The sequence below is a fragment of the Budorcas taxicolor genome, chromosome 19 (assembly GCF_023091745.1).
Source record: "Budorcas taxicolor isolate Tak-1 chromosome 19, Takin1.1, whole genome shotgun sequence".
In the NCBI taxonomy this organism is placed as follows: Eukaryota; Metazoa; Chordata; class Mammalia; order Artiodactyla; family Bovidae; genus Budorcas; species Budorcas taxicolor.
In genome coordinates this window covers 53,304,720-53,324,678 of record NC_068928.1, presented here as the reverse complement: position 1 = coordinate 53,324,678, position 19,959 = coordinate 53,304,720, and the positions used below count along the sequence as shown (strand labels likewise).

Sequence of the window (19,959 nt, the reverse complement as noted above, 5' to 3'; positions counted from 1 at the left end):
CGGCGAGAGGACTACGACTCCCAGCATGCCCCGCGCCACTCAGCTTCCCACTTCCCAGAAGGCAGCGGGAGGCGCGTTCCCGACATGCCTCGCGGAGGCCGTCAACCGCCGGATTTGAATCGCGGCACCGCTCGGCGGCGGCGGGATGGGTGCCCAGTCGTTACCCCCGGCCTGGCAGCTCTACCTCAAGGACCACCGCGTCTCCACGTTTAAGAACTGGCCCTTCTTAGAGGGCTGCGCCTGCACCCCGGAGCGGGTAAGACCTCTCGGAGTCCCCAGGTCCTCCCCGCCCCAAGAGTCCCGCCCCCGTCCTGAGGCGACCGGTTCCGCGGACTCCAACCCTTCCGTAGGCTCTGAGTGACCTCTCCCTCGGGCTCCGGCCTTTCTGTGGACTTCCAGGCCCGGGGCGACCTCTCCCTCGGGCCCCAACCCTACTGTGGGCTTCCAGGCCCGGGACAACCTCTCCCGCGGGCTCCGGCCCCTCTGTGGGCTCCCTCCTCCGCGCTGGGGCCTGAGCTGAGCTCTCCCTTGCAGATGGCCGCGGCAGGCTTCATCCACTGTCCCACTGAGAACGAGCCCGACTTGGCTCAGTGTTTCTTCTGCTTCAAGGAGTTGGAAGGCTGGGAACCAGATGACGACCCTATGTAAGTCCCGCAGGCCGGCCTCACTGGGCTTCCTGGGTGCCCCAGTTCCATCGGGACCTTTTGTTTTGTGTTGTGCTCCTCCAAAAAAAAACACCTGAATTTTGAAGGATTAGTGAAAGAGCTTCAGCTTTCCAACCTCCTTTGTGTCCTAAACAGCTATTGTAATGGATGAGTCTGCTGCTGGCACCTTGGTGATGCTTTCAACCTAATCCAACCCGATTTGGGGAATATCCTTTTGGATGGATGTTAAAGAAAGGCATTTTCCTGTGGGTTCTTGATACCTTTTAAGTTAGAATGCTGGAGCAGATCCTGCTGTGACCTAGAGCTGTCCAAGTGCCTTTCCTGTTTTAGAGTTTTTAAACCTGAAGCTTTATTATCTGGACTATCATTCATACAGCAGAAAAACCACACCTTGAAGTAGTACGCTCCTGTTGTTTTGGATTTTGTTCTTCGTGTCTAGTTTGCGTGTGTGTGTGTGCCTGCATGTGTGCATATATTCATACAGACAGCAGCTGTCTTCCTGTAATGTAATACCCCATTTTTCCCCTCCCATTTTTTTTCCCTGTCAGAACCAGTAGCTTCCAGAACGTAATTTTTTTTTGTCCTAGAGAATCTCTGGAGTTGTTTGTCTTCTTGGCAGGAAGAGTATCACTGTGTTTCCGTAACATGTTTGCTCTTGTGACCCGGTATTGACTGGGACGGCATGGTGACCATACCAGGGATCAGTGGAGAAATGCTGGTTGTTTTCTCGGGAGTGAATTTCCAAGTGCTGTGATGTCTTCGGATTATAGCTGCTATTGGCTGTCTTCTTGGGATTTGTGTGGCTGTGTGTTTCTTCCAGATTGTTCTGGGTTGTTGTGGTGGTTTTTTGTTTGTTCTTTTTGGCCGCATCAAGTAGCTTGTGGGGTCTTAAGTTCCCTAAGGAGGAATTGAACCTGGGCCTCAGCAATGAAAGTGCAGAGTCCTAACCACTGGACCACCAGGAAGTCCCCAGACTGTTCTGGTCCTAGTGCAGTCTGCCGTGCAGGGATTATTCCCGCTGGAGACAATGACAGTACAGGCACAGGAATTCACTGGAGAAACCAGGCCAGTAGTGCCCCTTCTCTGAACCAACAGATTATGTAATACGTCCGGTAAAATGAGATAACTGCAAACGATTCCTGATTTTTAAGGGCTTTGACATGTGGTACCTTTAGATTTACACTCTGTAACACTTGTCCTACTGCTTGCTAAGGGACTCCAGATAGAATGTAACAGCCATAGGAGGGGGATGGGGGGTGTCCACAGACCAAGAAGATGCTGAGATGAGGTATGTGGGAATGTGGGTCTGGGCACTGGCTCCATCCACTTCAGAATTCACACTCTGCTCCTGACGCACAGCAGCGTGTGTCTCTGAGGCGGGGAGGGAGACTGGTGGTAACGAACTCTTCTCCCGTTACTTCACTGTCTCTGTTGACATGCTCATGTATTGTTTTTTCTAGAGAAGAGCATAAAAAGCATTCATCTGGTTGTGCTTTCCTTTCTGTCAAGAAGCAGTTTGAAGAATTAACCCTCAGTGAATTTTTGAAACTGGATAAAGAAAGAACCAAGAACAAAATCGTATGTATCACTGGAAATAAGAACCAAGAGCAAATCCTGTTCAGCATCTTTAGTACTAAACTCCTACTCCCTCACAAACACTGCATAGACGCTTTTCCTCAGCACTTTCTAAACCCCTCAGATATGTGTGTGAAGATACAAAAGGACAGAAAGCATATGACCTAGACTGTCACCTTGGGGTTGTGCAATCAGAAAAAAAATGCATGCCCTGAGTAGAGGTGCCCTCAGTGTGTGGTTACCCCTGGTGGTGGGACGTGTGAGGGCTAGGCTGGCATTCCTGCCTTCAGGGACAGCTGAGATGGTAACTCCTTTATACGGAGTGTGTTCATGTGTTAGCAGAGCTGGGAACAGAGGGTTTGGAGACACAGAGTAGAAGAGTGTGTCAGGAAGGGGCATTACGTGTGTTGGGAGAAAATAGTGCCAGTCCTGCTGGACCTGGAAGGGGTCTTCGCAGGCATACTTTGACTCTTGCACAGGTAAACTAGGTTATTGGGAGAGTGAAACCATGAGTCCGTAAAGAAGCAGCTCCTAAACAGCCTGGGCTGTAGAGAAGTAAGGTTGCCAGAGAAAACCAGGACTCCCGGTTAAGTCTGAATTTCAGGTACACAAGGAATAATTTTTTAATATATCTCACATTTTATGTGGGTGTTCACTAAAAAATTACTTGTTTATAAGATGTTCACATTTAACTGAGCATCCTCTCTTGATGTGCTAAATCCAGTAGCTTTACAAAGAATAAATATTCAGGTATTTAATTTCTTTTTAGCAAAGCCCTGGGCAGGGAGTCCAGACATGACACTTGTCTCTGCCACTCACAGACTTTGTGAATTTAGACCAGTCTTGATCATAGTTTCCTGCCTATAAAATGGAGGATAGACCCCCATGGTTTCTGATATCCTTTTCAACTTGAAAATCATGTTCTTTTTTAGAGATCAATATACATAATTCTGTCTAATATGGTACTTTTCAAATGCTAAGGACAAAATCGAAAAGTTTTTCGAGAAGCGAGAAGTCAGTGGTCAATAAAGCTATGTATTCAACGGAGTCTTTGGGAACTGCTGTGTTGCAGTTAGGAAGAGGGCTAGAAAAGCCCTTTGAAGTTAGGGGTCAGTTCATTTTCTGTGAAGTACCACAGATGGTAAGTGTTTAGCCATCATGGGCCACAGAATTTCTGTTAAGATTTTCCTTTTTAAAAAAAATGTACTTCTTCATTTTATTTTTTGCTGAGTCTTACTGCTGCACTCGGGCTTTTCCTAGCTGCAACAAGTGAAGGCTACTCTCTAGTTTGGTGCATGGGCCTCTCGTTGCGGGGGCTTGTTGTGGAGTGCAGGCTCTAGGTGCAGTCGTTGTGGCCCATGGGCTTAGTTACTCCTCAGCATGTGGGGTTTTCCCGGACCAGGAAGCGAACTGGTGTCCCTTGCAGGGTGGATTCTTAACCACTAGACCGCCAGGGAAGCCATAGAAATTATTCTTTGTTTTTTTCCCACAAATATTTAAAATCATAAAGCATTCTTAGCACTGGGTTAAGAACAGGCCATGGGCTGATTGGATGTGTCCCACAGGGCGTATTTTGCCAGCCCTGTTCAAAGTGAAAGACCAGCCTGTGTACTTCGGGAACAGTTGTAGGAAAGCTATGTCTGCGAATGGGAGGAATGTTAAGGGCAGTACAGTGAGACTGCAGCCAGATTGTGGAGCTCTGAGAAGGACAAAGATGTTTTGGTAGTTGAAACAAATCGGAAGACACACTATAGTTGTCACAGTCCAGTCCTAGAAAATTGAGTGCTTGTGATCCTGTGATCTGATAGAAGAAGGTGGCTAACCTGTTGAGGAGGGTGACTTAGGAGGACTGGAGGAGGAGACCCAGGAGATGCTGGGCCTCTGTTACCTGGGTGTCAGCAGTGGGGCAGAACCAGGTGTGAACACCAGGAGAAAAGTGGGGAGATTGGAAGAAAACGGTTTGCTTCTAGTTTGCAACTGCTTTTTCGTTCTCCTCAAGTCAAAATACTTTAAAATCTATGCATTTGTTTTTATTATCTTGTTTAATTATAAAATAAACTATCAGTATAAAATATAAAGCTTTTGTAAGGAAGAACCAAAAGCTTCACCCCTATGCCGGTGGTAACCACCATTAACTGGTATATTTCCTTCCAGATCATTTTTAAATGTATCTATTTGGGGAAATTCCCTATTGGTCCAGTGGTTAGGACTCTGCACTATTACAGAGGGCACAGATTTGATCCCTGGTCAGGGAACTAAGGTCCCACTAGTCTTGTGGTGCAGCCAATAAAAAGAAAATCAAATAAAATTCAGTTTCACTAGTGGCATTTTATCTGCTCAGTAGCTACATGTGGCCAGTGATTACTTTACTGAACTGTGCAGACAATTGAACATTTTCATCATTGCAAAAGATTCTGTTGGATAGGGCTGCTCTAAAGTGACACCCAGTTGTGAGGTTTGTTGCAAATAATATATCCCTGATACAAAACTTCAGGCCCTCTTGTTTCCTTATGGGCATATGCTTGTGAGTGGATGCAGACAGTAAGATTTGGGGTCAGAGCCAAGTGCAGGGAATGGGTGTAACCAGAGGCCCATCTGCTTCCTGCTAGAGCTCCAGGATGAACCATCTAGAGTACATTGCTCCTGGAGGTGGGCTGGCATGCAGACCTTGTCTGTTCTCTGATAGGAAACAAGGTTGGCAGCTGATCTTTTAAACCATTTATTTAATTAGCAATGGGATTGCAGTACAGTTTTAAGACAGACATTTATCCAGGTGAGATCATTACATGTTGCAGTTTACAAACACTGGGAACAAGGAACGAGTGCTGTCTGTCGTGATGCTCTGCATTGATGAGGCCCCATGTTTACCTGAGATGCTGCTGGTCAGTTCAAAGGACCACTGACTGGTCAGGCAGCCACGTGGGTGCTGGCTGGCGTGCGGCCAAGGAAGACCTGGGGCTCGGGGTCTGACCCGGTAGCACACTGTGTGCTCTGTGCTCCTGCTGCTGCACCCCCACCCTCTTTCGAAAAAAGTTACCTCTATTGTTTTTCTTATTTAACCCAATAAAAACCTATTGTTTGTTTTTTAATATGGCAGAGAAATCAAGTAGAATGACTTTGGGAAAGAGCTTTCTGGATTTGCTGACGTGGTTGTCATTTGTCTCCCTGGAGAGAGCACTTGGCATAATGAAAGATTGGAAGCCAGATTCAAAGAGCAACTGCAGGTGGCAGGTTTTCTGTTTTAGGAGAAAGCTGATGCTTGACAGGGAGGAGAGGAGGGCTGTGGACTTTTCTGTGGAAGCTTCAGAAGCAATGTAGGTTAGTGGGGAAGAGCAGGGCTCTGCCACAGACTAACGGGTAACCCTGAGCTGAATGGTACTCTGGACTTCAGCCTCCTCTTCTGTATAATGGAGATAAAGGTGGTGTCTACCTCATGGGACACGGAGCGGTGAGTAAGCTAGCGTGTGTGGCAGGTAGAATGGTACGGCACAAGCGAAGCCATCCACCAGTGTCTTCTGTTATAATTGTTGTGAGGCAACTCAGATGAGAGGCATTTGAGGGAAATTCCCTGGCAGTCTGATGGTTAGGCCTGGGAGCCAGGGTTTGATCCCTGGCTGGGGAACCAAGATCCCTGGTTGCGAGGCCTTTGAAGTGAATGAGAATATTTACCCCATATAGCTGGGCATCCCTATCCAAGCATGCCTAGAGCTTCAGTTTCACGTGTGTATTCTTTATTTCCAGGCAAAGGAAACCAACAATAAGCAGAAAGAATTTGAAGAAACTGCAAAGAAAGTCCGCTGTGCCATTGAGCAGCTGGCTGCCTTGGAGTGACACCTCCCTGTCACTGCTGCACAGCGACACAGACACGTCGTTTCCAGGGCACACCCCTCAGCGTTACCAGTTTTGCTCTGGAGCCTCTTAACTGTGCCTTAGGAAAGCAGAACATCAACATTTTGAAATGAGAATATTTAAACTGTATTTTTTATTTTTTTTCTTGAAGTTGATGCCAGGGTCTTCTTCTGTTATATAGCTAGAGCTAAGTACAATAACTGACCCTGTATTTTCTCTTTGGTAGTTTTCGTTTTTTTGCTTCGTGGACTTAGCAGGGTGAGGGGAGACATTTGTTCACGTGGGTAGAGCCCTTTTACAGCAACATGTTTGGGCTTCACGAAGCTGGTGACTGGCTGTCCAGCTGAAATGTGATGCGTGAATGTGATCATAGGTCCGTTATGACTGGACAAACAGGATTAAGAATGCCATTTTAAGTTCCACTTGCATAATATTCTGCATTTATGGTATGCACTTATCATGTTCCAGATGTTCTATATTATCTCACACTGATGTCTGCAGATCTGTGATCATCTCTTTTACCCCATCAGGTCTGTGGTGTCACAGCAGCTCCCTTCCTCCCAGACAGACTGTATGGCCCTCCCTGCCATGCCTCTGAAAATGCCCTGTGTGTTAGGGGTTCCTTGCCATCACATCTTGTGATTTTCAGTTTCATAGGGGTAGCCATGGGATTAGACCCCAGGCTCTGCCTCTGGACTTGATCTGTGTCAGAGCCCTTTCCGTAACTGTAATATATGTGACTTGGTGAGGGGGATGCAGAAGGACTGATGTCTTGAGAGTAGAGCTGGCCTCATGCTTTGTGGTCAGCTTGAAGATACTTCTGCCATGGCTCCTGGCAAGGTTGCAACATTTTTCTACAATAGACAGGGAGGTCTTTTATGCGGAAAAGGAATGTTTCAGAGGCCTGGCTCTCTGCTTCTGGATAGCAGAGCACACAGAGTGGATTCTTCCTGGGGAGTCCCGCTATGGACCAGCTGTCATCCATTGGACGGGGCATACAGGGGCAGGATGAAAAATCTGAGGAAGGAGTTCATGGACTTAAGTATTAATACTCTTCAAATACCTACTTTCCATTAATGATGTGCATTAGGCAACTGATAATTCTCCTGTCTTTCCAATGTGAATCTTCCTAAAGGAATAAATTAATTTAAAAAATAGATTGCAAAACCTCTTTGGGGGAAACTTTTTTAAAAAAAAGCATGTTTTTTTATGTTGTTTTCAGTCTTGCATGATCATAAATGCAATGATGTATGCGTTTCAGCCCCAGCACAGACTAAGCGAAGAGTTGGAGCAGTTGTAAAAAAATAAAAAGCGTGTGGAACACCCACTCCGGCCCCAAACTGGCCTTTAACGGGATGCTTGCCTTCTGGGCTTGGGCCTGGTGCCTATTGAATTGGAGCTGCAGTTTCCTCACCAGTGATGCGGGGATCCTACAGGCTGTGCAGCCTCAACTGGCTTTTTGTGTGTGTGGCAACAGGATTTTCATGTAAAGAGGAATTGGGACAAAGCCCTCAGTCCCTCCTAAGATTCTGTAGTGTTGTTTTCTTATCTTGTTTGAATTATTATTTTGCATAACAGGATAAACTACAGTTAAAAGTGAGCACAAAGCCTTTCTTAGTCACTGGGGACACCAGTGTGAACTTTAGGTGGATTTGGAGACAAAGTAAGATAGCAGGAAATATCTGGCAGAAACTATCATGAGATTGCTGCACGGTTAGCCAGCCCTGATGAGCTGGTGGGTGCACACTGGCTGCTCCTCTGCGAGAACAATGCAGTGGCCTGAATCCCTTCTAAACGACTTGGCTCAGAGCTGTGGAGACTTGGTGTGCCGTGCAGGCAATCTGTCAGCCCTGACTGGCTGTGTCTCCATTGCTCCACATCTGCACCACGTTCACAGCATTGCCTCCGCAGCGGTCCCCTCCTCTCCTCCCCGAGGCCGGCTCACGCAGGGCTGAGGCCTGATCTTCAGATGATAGATTTTATTTCACCATCCTTCATGAAGTAAAGCTGCAGGGTGGATTGTTACTGTCCTATTGGAACCTCTGGGGGTCATCTGGGTAATTGCTGAAGAATAAAAACTGCTTCATTTCAAACACTGCAGACCCTACTGGGTTTCTTTAATACTTTTGGCTTTTCGTGGCAGTCCCTTCTTGGCTTGCCAATCGCTCGACCCCACCCCAGTGCTTGCGGGGGAGGGATGAGTCCTTGCAGAGTGAGAGCCAGCCTTGGGCTCCTCTGCAAGAGCCGCTTGAGACAAGAGCCATCTGTGTCATCCAGACTCGTTCCGTGTATAAACCAGCTGTGAAAAACGCACCTCAGACATGCTTTTCTGCCATATCTCACTAAAATGAATTTTCCCCTCCAAGTATGGAGAATGTTGCAGTGGTTTTTGTTATGGGGAAAAAAGGCATTTCAGCCTTTATATTAATCTCAGCTGCTTATTTTCTATATTTGTGCCAATCTGTAAATGAATAATAACTGATCCTTACAAACTGGCATTGTATAGAAGCTGAGAAAATGTTTTTGCTCTCTTTCTTTTGCACGATGGGTAATGCTGCAGTTCTTTGTGTTGTCAGGCTATGCTGTGGAGCAAGGCTAAGCTGGCCCTGACCCCTCAGACCATCTTACAGATTTCCTCTTCTAGAAACTTTTGAATTCTAAAAAAAAACATATCACTGGCTTCAATGGCTGCCAATGTCCGGAAAGTTTACCAGACATCCATTAATGAAGCTTTAGGCCCTTACTAAGGGCAACAGCCTCAACTTTTCTCAAATATGTGTCTGCCTTTCTGATACTTCAAGTCAGTGGGAGTCTGGAAGGGTTGTAACTGGTGGTGAGAGTTGTCAGGTATGGTGAGATCAGAGCCAGTGGACAGCCTGGGGCATTGGGATCCTCCATCCTCAGTGCTATGAAAGATGGAGCACCAGCCAGCCATTACCTGCAGGTTGGCACCCCTTTGGGATGTGGACCATTTGCAGGTTGTACTCACTTAGAAAAAAGTCAACAATTGCCAGTAAAGTCTATTGGGATCTTAACTACATTTTTTGGATGCAAAAGTGGAGACATAAAGAGATGAAATAGCTTGTCCAAGATCATATAAGTAAGAAAGCATTCAGGTTGGGATTTGAATCCAGGCAGTCTGACCCCAGAGCTGGCCCCTCACTCACTAGTGACACTGTCCAGCCTTGGGGGCTGGGGCTATGGGCAACAGCCTGGCCCCAGGGGGCCGGTGCAGTAAACCATCCCCATTCCTTTTTTCAGACAACTTTGTTGCAAAGGTTCTCACTACATATATGAACTGATACCTTTCTCCCGAGCATTCCATTGATCCTCACTGTACCAGACTTTAGCTTGTTATTTTGAACTAAGGTTCAGAGGAAGTTGTAAAGCTAAAACAGGTTCTGTGTCCTCTTCACCTAGATTTCCCAGTTGTAACTGGTAAAATGTCTGGACTTGCTTCCAGCACCTAGGGTCTGAGCTGAGAGGTGAGCGGTGCAACCTAGCAAGCTCTGAGCCAGGCTTTCCATTGCAGGGGAGTTCCTGTCTCCCCCTGCGTGAGTCTAGCCTTAAAGCCGAGTCAGTCAACTGAGCTGTAGGTTTCCTCTGCACTGGCTCAGCTTCCAGCATGTCAGTCAATTTTCAGCTGATTGGGACCAAACTGGGACCTAGGTTTCTGTGGCGACTTTCCACTTGATGCTCAGGGTAGTGACATTTTTGCATCCGTTTGCGTGAGTACTTAGTTTGCCGGGCGCTGTGTCCAGGGCTTAAAGTCTGCAGGGAACTCACAGGCTCCTTGTTCTCTGGTGGGAAGACACAGGCCACCTAGTATCCATATGAGTGCATCCAAGGGAGCAGCAAGAAGATGACAAGGAACTCTTGGAGCATTCTGCTTGTCCAGGAATGAGGAGGAGGCTGCCAGATGGATAAGGAAGGAACAGATGTGCCCTGTGGAGGAACGGGAGTGTCCATTCTGGGGACAGCAAGTACATTCTGTGATGGGGGGAGGGGTGGCTTACTCCCGTTTCCTCTTAGTCACTGGACTCACTGGACAGATGCTTGTGCATCCAAGGCGACCATGATAAGCCCTTCTTAGGCCTGTGAGTCCTGGGGGACGAGAGCGGCCGGTCATGTGGCTGCCAACCTGCAGGTCAGCGCTTCCCTGCTGTGACCCCAGCCATTTGAGAGCCCTTTAGAAGGGTTGACTGACTAGAACGGTGTCTTGAGAGCCTCCCAGGATGAATTCACTTCATGATGCATGCTGAGTGAAGGAGCTGACGTGTAGGGAAGGGCGATTTAGGGAGGTTCATTTTCTGCTGGAGGATGTTTGCCAAATGCAGGGAGATTAGTTGTAGTGTAGCTGATACTGAGCTGCTCCGAGTAATTGCACAGTGGTTTCAGCTGCTTCCCAGTCCATCGCTGGGGGCCATTTATGGCACCATCAGCCTGGAGCAGGAAGTTCATCCCTGGTCTCAGGCATCCTGTTCTTTCAGCCACTGTGAGTCAGTTCAGTGTAAGTTTATAGAGGCCTGGGGACGTCCCTGGTGGTCCAGTGGCTAAGACTCCATGCTCCCCATGCACAGGGACCCCAGGTTTGATCCCTGGTCAGACAACCAGATCCTGCATGCTATAGCTAAAAAGTCCCACATGCTGCAAAGACGATAGAAGATCCCTTGTGTGGCAACTAAAACCTGGCACAGCCAAATAAAAAAAGAGAGAAGAGGCATGGCTGCAGCCCTGTTGCCCTGTCACACATAATGGGGATTTCTTCCATGAAAGTTCTCATCTGCCCCTGATTTCAGTGGAAGTGGTCGATGCTGGCTTTGAAGAGGCCTCAGCAGCCTGGTGACAGGCTTGGTGCTCACAAGTCCGGGGTTGCTAGTTGACGATAGGATGAATACTGAAAAATGATGGATCATTTTAAGAGGCGCCTTTTCAGAACTGGGCTAGGGTATAATTTAAGTCCATCTCAAGAGAAGTAGACTGGTGGAATTCATCAGAGTAGCCCCTCAAGGACTGATACCCTTTGTCTGGAGACAGTCCAATCAGTCACTCTGACGGGCTTATCTGGGGTTGAAACCCTGAACCAGGGCTTTGAAGTGATGGGGTGCAGACTGCTTACCTGGCCATCTACACTGCAACAGAGTGGGATACATGCCTGCTCCTCTCTGGAGAGGCGGGCTCTGGGGGGCACAGTGGCCTCAAACAGCACCCGACACGCCCTGACAGGGGATGCAAACGAGACCTTTTCAAACAAGCTCAGGGGAAAGGCAGGGGCACTGGGAGGAAGTGTGTGGAGTGTGCAGCCACAGGGTTCCTCTAGTCCTCCCTAAAATAAACACTGTCTCTCGGGACTTGTCTGGTGGTCCAGTGGTTAAGAATCCTTGCAATGCAGGGGACGTGGGTTTGATCCCTGATCAGAGACCTGATAAGATCCCACATGCTGCAGAGCAACTATGCCTGCAGTACTGAAGCCGGTGTGGTCTGCAGCCAGTGGACAGCAACGACTGAGCCTGAGAGTCCATGTGACATAAGGAGGATCCCACGGGCCACAGCTAAGGCCTGATGCAGCCAAATAAATGTTCAGAAGAACAACAACAAAACACCGTCTCTCAATCGCAGCTTAAGCACACAGAAGCGGCGTCCATCTTTGTCACACTGGGGCCATTACCTTCTTTCCCAGCTCCGTGCCGCCCCCCTGCTCCCCCAGTCCCTCCCCCATCCCCAACTTTGTAGACTGCTGCTGCTCCCAAGCACCTGCTGTTCTCTGTCTGCCTGCTGGATTCTTTCACCCTCCAGGCCTGATGCCCCCTGAGAGAGGAGGGCCCCTGGCTGGCACCCAGCTTCCAGGGCAGGGGCTGGGGGCAGGGCTGTCAGGTAAGAGGGTACAGAAACTGTCACAGCCAGGATCACCCCACCCTATCCCCACCACGTACCCCAACCCAGTCTTGAGTGTGGTGTGAAAAAGATGCATGGCTGGCAGGATACCAGACAATTCTAGCCAGTGTGTCTAAATGGCCCCTGAAGGATTATTTCAACAACTTTGTTGAGACTACTTCTACTTCCTGATGATACTGCTCAAACCTAGAGAAAAGGGGGCCAAAATAAACAAACACTTGGAAATGAGAGCCCTGGGATGACCCTAAGTAGAGAAGCTGCTGGTGGTCTGAGAAGGACCACCCTCAGTGAGGTCTCTGACCCCTATCTTTGCCCTGCATCGGTGGAAGGGGCAGCAGCGGATAGTCCAGGGACCTGGAGTGGAGGCCCTCCCATCGCCCAAAGCTGAACTCCCAACAGCCTCATCATGACAGCCCTCCCGCTGCCAGTGGGGGCCCCTTTGTAGCTCCTCTGCCTCCTGCCCCACCAGCACCTGCCCCTGGCCCCAGAGAAGCTTTGCTAATGTTTGTGAGTGAGTGATGGACAGGCAGAGGCTAGCCTTGCCTCACAGGGCACTAGTAATTGGAACTAATAGGAAGCCAGGCTCCCTTCTGTAGCCCCTCACAAGCCCACCCGCTTTATCAGGACCCTCTGGTGGTTGATCCTGGAGACTGATTAAGACCCACACCGCTGGGCCAACCAGAGGGTGGAGGTTGGTGGAGGGAGCTGCCTCCCACCATTCAAGCTTCCTGCTGAGTCTCCTCCCGGGCTTTTCTGGCCCCACCCTCCCTCCTCAGCTTGGCTATTTGGGAGCTGAAGAAGCAGAGGTTTAGAGAAATTAAGGCGTTTGCCCAGGGACCCACAGCCAGGGACGCTGGGATTTGAACACAGCGCTGCGCCGGCCCGGCTTCTTCCTCCTTCCCCTGGGAGGTAGCTTGGCGATCACAGACAGGCGGGAGTTCTTCGTGCACCCGAGGGGCACCGCACCCGGAAGAGCCCACCTGCCGCTCCTGCTCCCCATTCCCGGGCCCCCTCCCCGGCCCGACTTCCCAAACCCCCAACCACCCCCACCCCACCCCGTGCCGCTTCGGTAGACCTACTCCGTCAGGGTCCCTGAAGCCCCTCTCTTGAGACTCTCTCGGGCCCCTCCACTCCCCAAGCCCCGGCTTCCTGCGCTGCCCCTCACCTCCTGGCTCCCTCCGCTCTTCTACACCCGGCTCCGCTCGGCTCTGGTCCTGGTACCCAGACCGCATGGCGCGGCTGGGCGCGCTGCTCCTGGCCGCTGCCCTGGGCGCGCTGCTCAGCTTCGCGCTGCTGGCGGCCGCCGTGGCGAGCGACTACTGGTACCTCCTGGAGGTGGCGGACGCCGGCAACCGCAGCGGCCACGGGCAGCTCTCCTCCCACTCGGGGCTCTGGCGCATCTGCGAAGGTACCGGCTGTCCCTCCCCCACGCGCCCCTCCCTCAGACTCAGGGGGCCGCAATCCCCCCCCCCCAGAGCAGCGCTGAGAAGACACCCCCTCCCCCGCCTGTCTGCGTACCCTTTCCCCCCAACTCTCTCCCTGACAGTCTGGCTGGAGGAGGGCTCAACTTCCACCGTCCAAGGGTGGGAAGTGAAAAGGAGGGGCCAGGGTGGCCCCATAAGGACCCCAAGAACTTTCCAGAACAGCATTTTTCCGCAGTCCCGCGGCCTCACCTTTTGGGGGCCGGCCTTGTGTTCCAAGCGATGGCATGTCACTTGGCAGGTGGCAGGACATCGCGGGGTGACCTGGGACCTTGTCCCTCAGCCTCGTTGGTCAGATGGGGAGAAAATGAGGCCTCTGGAGATGCGGGAGTCGGGGTGGGAGGAATGGGGCCGGGGGAGGCACGGGCAGGCCTGGCACCCAGGGGCGCTCCGCGCTGTGCTTGTCACTTATCTGCAGGGGCCCTGGGCTGAGGTGGGAGCCGGTGTGTCGGAGGGAGGCCCGGGTGGGGAGAGCTGGGGCCCTGGCAAGACCAGGGTTGCTCATCCCAGTGACCCAGAGTTGTCTCTTCATTTCCGTCCAGGGCTCGGTCTGGTCCCTGCTCCCTGTCAGGCTCAACCAGGGCTGTGGCGCAGGGCCCCTGTTCCCCACACTCCCCGGCCTGGCACGGGGAAGAAAACAGGAGCGCCATGTGGCTTCAGCCACGTGGCTTCAGACCTGAAAGCAGAGAGGCAAGGGCTCTGTCCCATTTAGGGAGGGGTGGTGGGCTTCCACACGCTCCTCACCTGGGGGCCTCACCAAGCTGGGACCAACCTGGGGGCTTCCCTTGTGCAGGACATGCCCAGGGTGGCAGGGATGTGTGGGAGCATGTGTAAACGTGTGTGTGTGTGTGTGTGTGTGTGTGTGTGAGAGAGAGAGAGAGAGAGACAGAGCCTTCCTCAGAGCTACCGGGGAGGAAGGATAGTTGATTCAACCGCCCCACAGACAGCCTAAGGCTCCAAGCGTTCCCAGCTTGTGCATGTGTGTGTGCCCTAGTGTGCGAGAGCCGGAGAGCCCATATTGCATGCCCCTTTCTCATGCAGGCATAGCCTGACCTCCACGGGTGAGCAGGCCCAAGGGGGGGCCTGAGGGCATTCTCTCTGCCGTGTTTGAAATTTTTCAACAGGCCTCCATGTAGATATTTGCACATCATATAAGCAAAATGAAAGGTCTTGAGCCCTCCAAACCCATTTGAGCCCCAACTCTGAGTTCCAGGGGAGAAACTGACAGGACCCTTGGCCCAGTGGAGAGTGGTGAGAGCTGGCAGCCCACCCATCTCTGAGAAGCACGGGGGGTGGGGTATACCCAGCAATGTACAGCCCACCAGGCTGTGCGTTCTTTCCACTTTTTAGGGCACAACAGCTGCATCCCCCTGATCGACCCCTTCTCCAGTGAGAGCCTGGACGCCTCTGCTTCGGTGCAGCACCTCATCTGTGAGTGCTAGGGTGGGAGTCACGCCCTCCTTCCTTGACCTCCAGGCAAGGCTCAGAATCCCTCCTCCTAGACCCACAGAGCTGCTTCCAGCTAGACCCTGTGTTGCCCAGAGGACATTTCCATAGTTGCTTGAGGACTTCTCCTGACTGGCCTTAGCCCCCTGCCCGCCCAGGCTCTGCTATTAGCTTATAACCACAGATGCTGGACCCCCAGGCTCTGCTCTTAGCTTATAACCACGGATGCTGGACCCTCAGGCTCTGCTGTTAGCTTATAACCACGGATGCTGGACCCCCAGGCTCTGCTCTTAGCTTATAACCACGGATGCTGGACCCCCAGCCTGTCTCGCCCTCCCTGTGCATCTTCTGAATTCTCTTTTATGTTCCCAAAAGGGTCTCCTCAGTGGGCATCTCCCACCTGGTGAACTGAGGGGCATGTGTCTGCTGCCCCTGTGCCAGGACCAGGGGCGGCCCCTGGGAGGGTCGGGTGGTTACCATGGAGACATCACAGGGAATCCGATGGTCCAGCTCCTCCTCCGGCCAGGGCCAGAACAGTCCCATGCGTGCTACGAAGGAGGACGTCCAGACACACAGGGCTCTGAAGTGCTCTGCTGAACCTCCCTTGGGGACCCAGTCTGGTTCCCTGCCTGTCCCCTGAGCCCCCTTTCCTGGCAGCGCTGCACCGAGCCGTCTTGGTGGTCCTGCCCGCGAGCCTCGTCCTCATTGTGTGCGGCTGGATCTGTGGCCTCCTCAGCTCCCTGGCCCAGAGCATCCCTCTGCTGCTCTTCACTGCCTGCTACTTCTTGCTGGGGGGTGAGTCCGGGGGCTGTGGGGCTGCAGGTGGTGGGAGTGGGGTGCTGCCTGTCTCACTGCCCCAGCCCCTGGCTGCTCTGAGCCTAGGCCCACCCTGGGGATTGAGCTGTAGCAGGTGAGGCGCCCTGGGTGGCACTAGGGCCTTTGGAGGGGCAGGGATGCTGACTGTGGGGCCAGAACCAGGGACGGGGGTCAGGAGCCCCGAGCTGAGCTGCCAGGAGCAGGAGGCACGAGGATCTCCGAGGTGAGCCCAGGACGTGCCCTGCTGGACCTGCATGAAGGGGGTGGGACCAGCCCCTGTCCATTCCCCTTTTCTTCCAAGACCATCCCGGGGAGGGGGCAACATGGGCAGGGCTGAGCATTAAGACAGGGTGACACCGGGCCTGGGATTCCTTGGCAGTGACCCCAGCTGAGCCGGGTCCAGACTTTGGCTAGTGACAGTGCGTGCGCTGACAGTCGCCTAGCCCGCAGGCCCTGGGCCCAGCCCTCCCTCAGGGATGCAGCGACAGACGCAGGCCCTCGGGTCACAGCTTCCTGCTGAGATGTCTGAGGATTCCCCGGGCTCCGGGCTCCGCAGGAAGCTGGTCCTGGAATCCCCATCTCTGCCTTTCGGGGCCATCTGTCCCAGCCAGCCACCTGGTGTCCCCAGCTGCCCAAGGCTGGCCACCATTGGCCGTGGGCTGGAGGCGCCTCGGGTCAGTCCTCAGGGGCCCCTCCCATCCAGGGCCGAGGCCTGAGCCAAGTCTGGCATCTTGGGCCGGCTCTCCTGCCAGGGCCGCGGCAGGAGGGCTAGACCACACTGGCCGGGGCTCCCTCCTGGGCAGGCCTGCTTCCTCCCCAGGGGCTGCTGGGCCCTTTGGGGGGCTTGCTCAGGAGGGAGTAGGTGCCAGCTGCCAGGGGGCCGAGCCGCCTAGGTGTGTGGTTCAGAGAATAACAGGAAGAAGCAAAACATCAGCCCTAGCCTGACCCCAGAGACTGTGTGTGTCCAAAATCCAATTAAGAGGACCTTGGGAAGCCACTGAGAGGAGTAATCGGGTGGGATTGTAACCTGGCGATGACAGGAAACCTCGGCATTGCGCTTGGACCCCAGGCACCGGGCCAGTGGGCGGCGGGAGAGCCTGGAGGCAGCCAGGGCCACTCCCCTGCTCCAGGGAGGGCCAGCAGTGGGCCGGGCTCCAGGAGCACCCCGTCTGCTCCCCTGCGCCAGGCCAGACTGGCCACACCTCTGCTTTCCTTGCATGGCAGGCTCCTGGCTGAAGCAGATCCCCTGACCTCACTGTCAGGAGCCTGCCCGGGGGGCTGCAGTGGGGCCCGGGCCCCAGCTTTAGGGACTCAGAGTCAGGACTGTCACACCAAGGGGACCTTCGTGAGGCCAGATCACCCCAATCCCCCCCATTGTCACTGCAGAAGGGGGAGGGACACGGAGGGTTCTAGGTCGCCACCGGCTGGGCCCTGAGCTAGGGGCCTGGGGACATATGGAGCCTGGGGCGATGAGTTCCATGGCCATCACCTGGCTTGAGGCTCCAGAGCCAGCCAGGGGAGAGGCCTGAGTCATCTCAGGAGGTCTGAGGTTCAGAAGCGGTCTGGCAGGAGGCAGACCTGGGCACCTCAGTCCCTAGGAAGAGTCAGGTGTTCCAGGTCAGGGTCCAGCTTGGGAGCTTACTCTGGCAGAGCAGTGGGTTCTGCCCAGAGCCAGGCTGGACGGAAGTAGCTGGCAGCTTGAAGAGGCGAGCCCAGCTGGTGGGGGTGGTGGGGGTAGGACAGGAGGACTTGGCTGGGAGCTCTGACTGCTGTAGGCTAAGACAGAACCTCTGTTTCTGGGGCCTCAGCTGCACAGAGTTCCCTGAAGAAGCCTGAGAGATGTGTTCAGCACCCTCTCCCCAACTGGGCACTGACCCCAGTCCCAGAGCCCTGCAGTTGATTCGGCTTCACAGCTTCCCAAAATTAAACCCATAACTTCTGTGGTGGCTCCACCCAGCCCTAGGCTGGTGGAGGCCAGTCCGTCCTTCCCATCTTTGGTCAAGTGAGGAATCCCAGAGGACCTGAGTAAGAGGCAGGCAGTGTGGGGAGCCCAGGGTCTGCCCCTTCTCTGGGTCCCAGTGAGATGCAGACCCAGCCCCGAAGGTCTGCCTCGGGCCTTAACTGGGCAGTGTACAGAGGGAGCACCATGCACCCAGGAAGTGCCTTTGGGGGTCCCAAGACCCTACCTACATTCCCTGCAGCTGGCATCAAGGCAGGCCTTGACATCAGCCTGCAGCAGTGGGACAGAGGGTGGCTCTCTGGGCTGATCCCCCTGAACCTGGGTGGACAGGCAAATGTCCCGGCGCCCAGCTCTTTGCTTGCACCTGACCCTCCAGGGTCACCATGCTCTAGGTGCAAAGCCAGTTTTCTTCCTGCAGAGATGCAGGGTTGGAGGGAGGAGGGTGTCCTCTTTTGGGGACAGACTGGGGTCATGGGATCTGTAGGAAGGCCTGGAACTCAGACCTGGGGAGGGGACAGGGCCTCTGGAAGAGAGACACTGAGCAACAGTCAGGAGGGGAGGCTGTGGACCAGTGAAGTGGGGGGGAGGACTGCGAGGAAAAGGGGCCCGGAGGAGCAGGCCAGGAGCCTGGCTCAGGATGTCTGGCCAGAGCTCCAGAGCTCTGCCTGTGCTTCCCGGCTGCCAGTAGAGGCCACTGGCTCTGTGTGTGTGTGTGTGTGTGTGTGTGACTCCGGGGGCGATGGGAGGGGGCTGTGTATTTGGGGACATCTATATGAGTAGGTTTTGGGGGCGTAGGTAGTGCTGTTTGCAAGGGGTTTCTGTAGGGTGAGGTCCTGAGGTTTGAGGACTGAATTGGAACTCCATCCTACCAAAGGCCAGTGGGCAGAGGCCATGTCTACAGGACCACCGCGCCAGGGTCCCCGGTGGGGCATGTGCCCTCGGCAGGCAGATGCATTGAGTGGTCACTCTGCACCCCCTCCCCAGGCGCCCTGACCCTGGCGGGGCTCATCACCTACATCAGCTACTCACAGCTGGCCTTCGCAGAGACGGCCCGCCAGTACGGCCCCCAGCACGTGCAGGACGTCCGCATCAGCTTCGGCTGGTCCCTGGCCCTGGCCTGCGGCTCCTGCGCTGCGGAGTCACTCAGCGGCATCCTCCTGCTCGCAGTGGCCCGAGCCCTCAGCCTGGGCGGGCAGCCGGGCGCCCCCCACTCTGTGGTCATCTGAGTCCCAGGCAGGCAGGTGGGGGGAGAGGGGCTCCATTTCCCTTTGCACCTCCTGGGGTTTGGGGCGGCCAAGCCTGAAAGGCCGTGGGAAGGAGGCTGGGAGCCCTGTTCTGACTGTTCTGCCGGGCTGGAGTCCTGGCTGGGAGCGGGCCCTAGGGTGCGCGGGGCGGGGGTGGGGGGTGGGGTAGAGCTGAGAATCCAGGCTCCTGTTGCTTGACGTTCAGGGGAACTCCCCTGCCCATTGTGCCTTCAGGGACTAACTGGTTTAGCCTCTTTTTAGAGGTGAGAAAGGCGAGACCCAGAAAGTGGGAGCGAAGGGACCAGGGACGGCTGTGGTAGTCGTTGGGGCGGGGCGCTGCAGGCTCTTGGCTGGTCAGTGGGTCCCCTTGCCTCTCGAGGCTATGGCCTGTGCCCGCCCCTCCCCACCCGTCCTGGTGGGCCACAGCTGCCCCCAGTCCTAGGGACCTGCGTCAGGCAGAAAAGCTGCCCCAGTCCTCGGAGGGGGCAGTTCAAGAGAAGTAGATACCGTCAAACACTCGGCCAGCCCTCACCAGGCCTTCCATGCCATGTTCTGTCCTCCCCCCACCCCTCCCCAGGGCAGCTGTTGGTGGGGAGGAGACTGAGGACGGGGGGCGCCTCTTGGATTTCCAGGTGCAGGGGGGCAGAGGGGGTTGGGCATATCTCTGCCTGCCTTGTTTTCAGGTCTCTTCCTTGTCCTGGGGCTGGTGCTCCGGGACCCCACCCTCCTCTATAGTTCCCAGAGGGATGTCTGTGATCCCATGTGGGCCCCTGGGCAAGCAGGTGTGGAAGTCCTGTGGGGTGGGGGAGCCATGCCAGGGTGGAGAGTGAGGGGCCGAAGAGGCCAGAGCCTGGAGTTTTGGCCGCAGGCTTGTTGAGTGGAGGCAGACCCAGACCCAGTGTGCCTCTAAGGGCTACACAGACAGGAAGGTGGGTGGCCTGCCTGTGACACATGGGTGTCATCGTGGTCTGTGAAGACTGAGGCTCCTTCCACTCTGAGCAGGACCTGAAGACCTACTCAGCGTTTGT

At 53.9% G+C, this 19,959-nt stretch overlaps 2 protein-coding genes across 2 annotated transcripts; both read left to right on the top strand.

Annotated features, from left to right (window-relative positions):
• The first annotated feature begins 145 nt into the window (after positions 1 to 145).
• Positions 146 to 6,071, top strand: BIRC5 (baculoviral IAP repeat containing 5). Its single transcript, XM_052658680.1, has 4 exons — positions 146 to 256; positions 535 to 644; positions 2,126 to 2,243; positions 5,982 to 6,071. Exons 1-4 carry the CDS (start codon positions 146 to 148, stop codon positions 6,069 to 6,071), a joined length of 429 nt encoding a protein of 142 aa, XP_052514640.1.
• A 7,143-nt stretch (positions 6,072 to 13,214) lies between these two features.
• Positions 13,215 to 18,913, top strand: TMEM235 (transmembrane protein 235). Its single transcript, XM_052658720.1, has 4 exons — positions 13,215 to 13,392; positions 14,816 to 14,896; positions 15,569 to 15,706; positions 18,672 to 18,913. Exons 1-4 carry the CDS (start codon positions 13,215 to 13,217, stop codon positions 18,911 to 18,913), a joined length of 639 nt encoding a protein of 212 aa, XP_052514680.1.
• The last annotated feature ends 1,046 nt before the right edge of the window (positions 18,914 to 19,959 follow it).

Excerpts from the sequence above, each read along its gene's own strand:
- TMEM235 (XM_052658720.1), top strand. The coding sequence starts at position 13,215 with ATGGCGCGGCTGGGCGCGCTGCTCCTGGCCGCTGCCCTGGGCGCGCTG. Across the intron at positions 14,897-15,568 it reads TTCGGTGCAGCACCTCATCT|CGCTGCACCGAGCCGTCTTG; the intron begins GTGAGTGCTAGG and ends CTTTCCTGGCAG. Across the intron at positions 15,707-18,671 it reads CTGCTACTTCTTGCTGGGGG|GCGCCCTGACCCTGGCGGGG; the intron begins GTGAGTCCGGGG and ends CCCCCTCCCCAG.
- BIRC5 (XM_052658680.1), top strand. The coding sequence starts at position 146 with ATGGGTGCCCAGTCGTTACCCCCGGCCTGGCAGCTCTACCTCAAGGAC. Across the intron at positions 645-2,125 it reads GAACCAGATGACGACCCTAT|AGAAGAGCATAAAAAGCATT; the intron begins GTAAGTCCCGCA and ends TGTTTTTTCTAG. Across the intron at positions 2,244-5,981 it reads AAAGAACCAAGAACAAAATC|GCAAAGGAAACCAACAATAA; the intron begins GTATGTATCACT and ends CTTTATTTCCAG.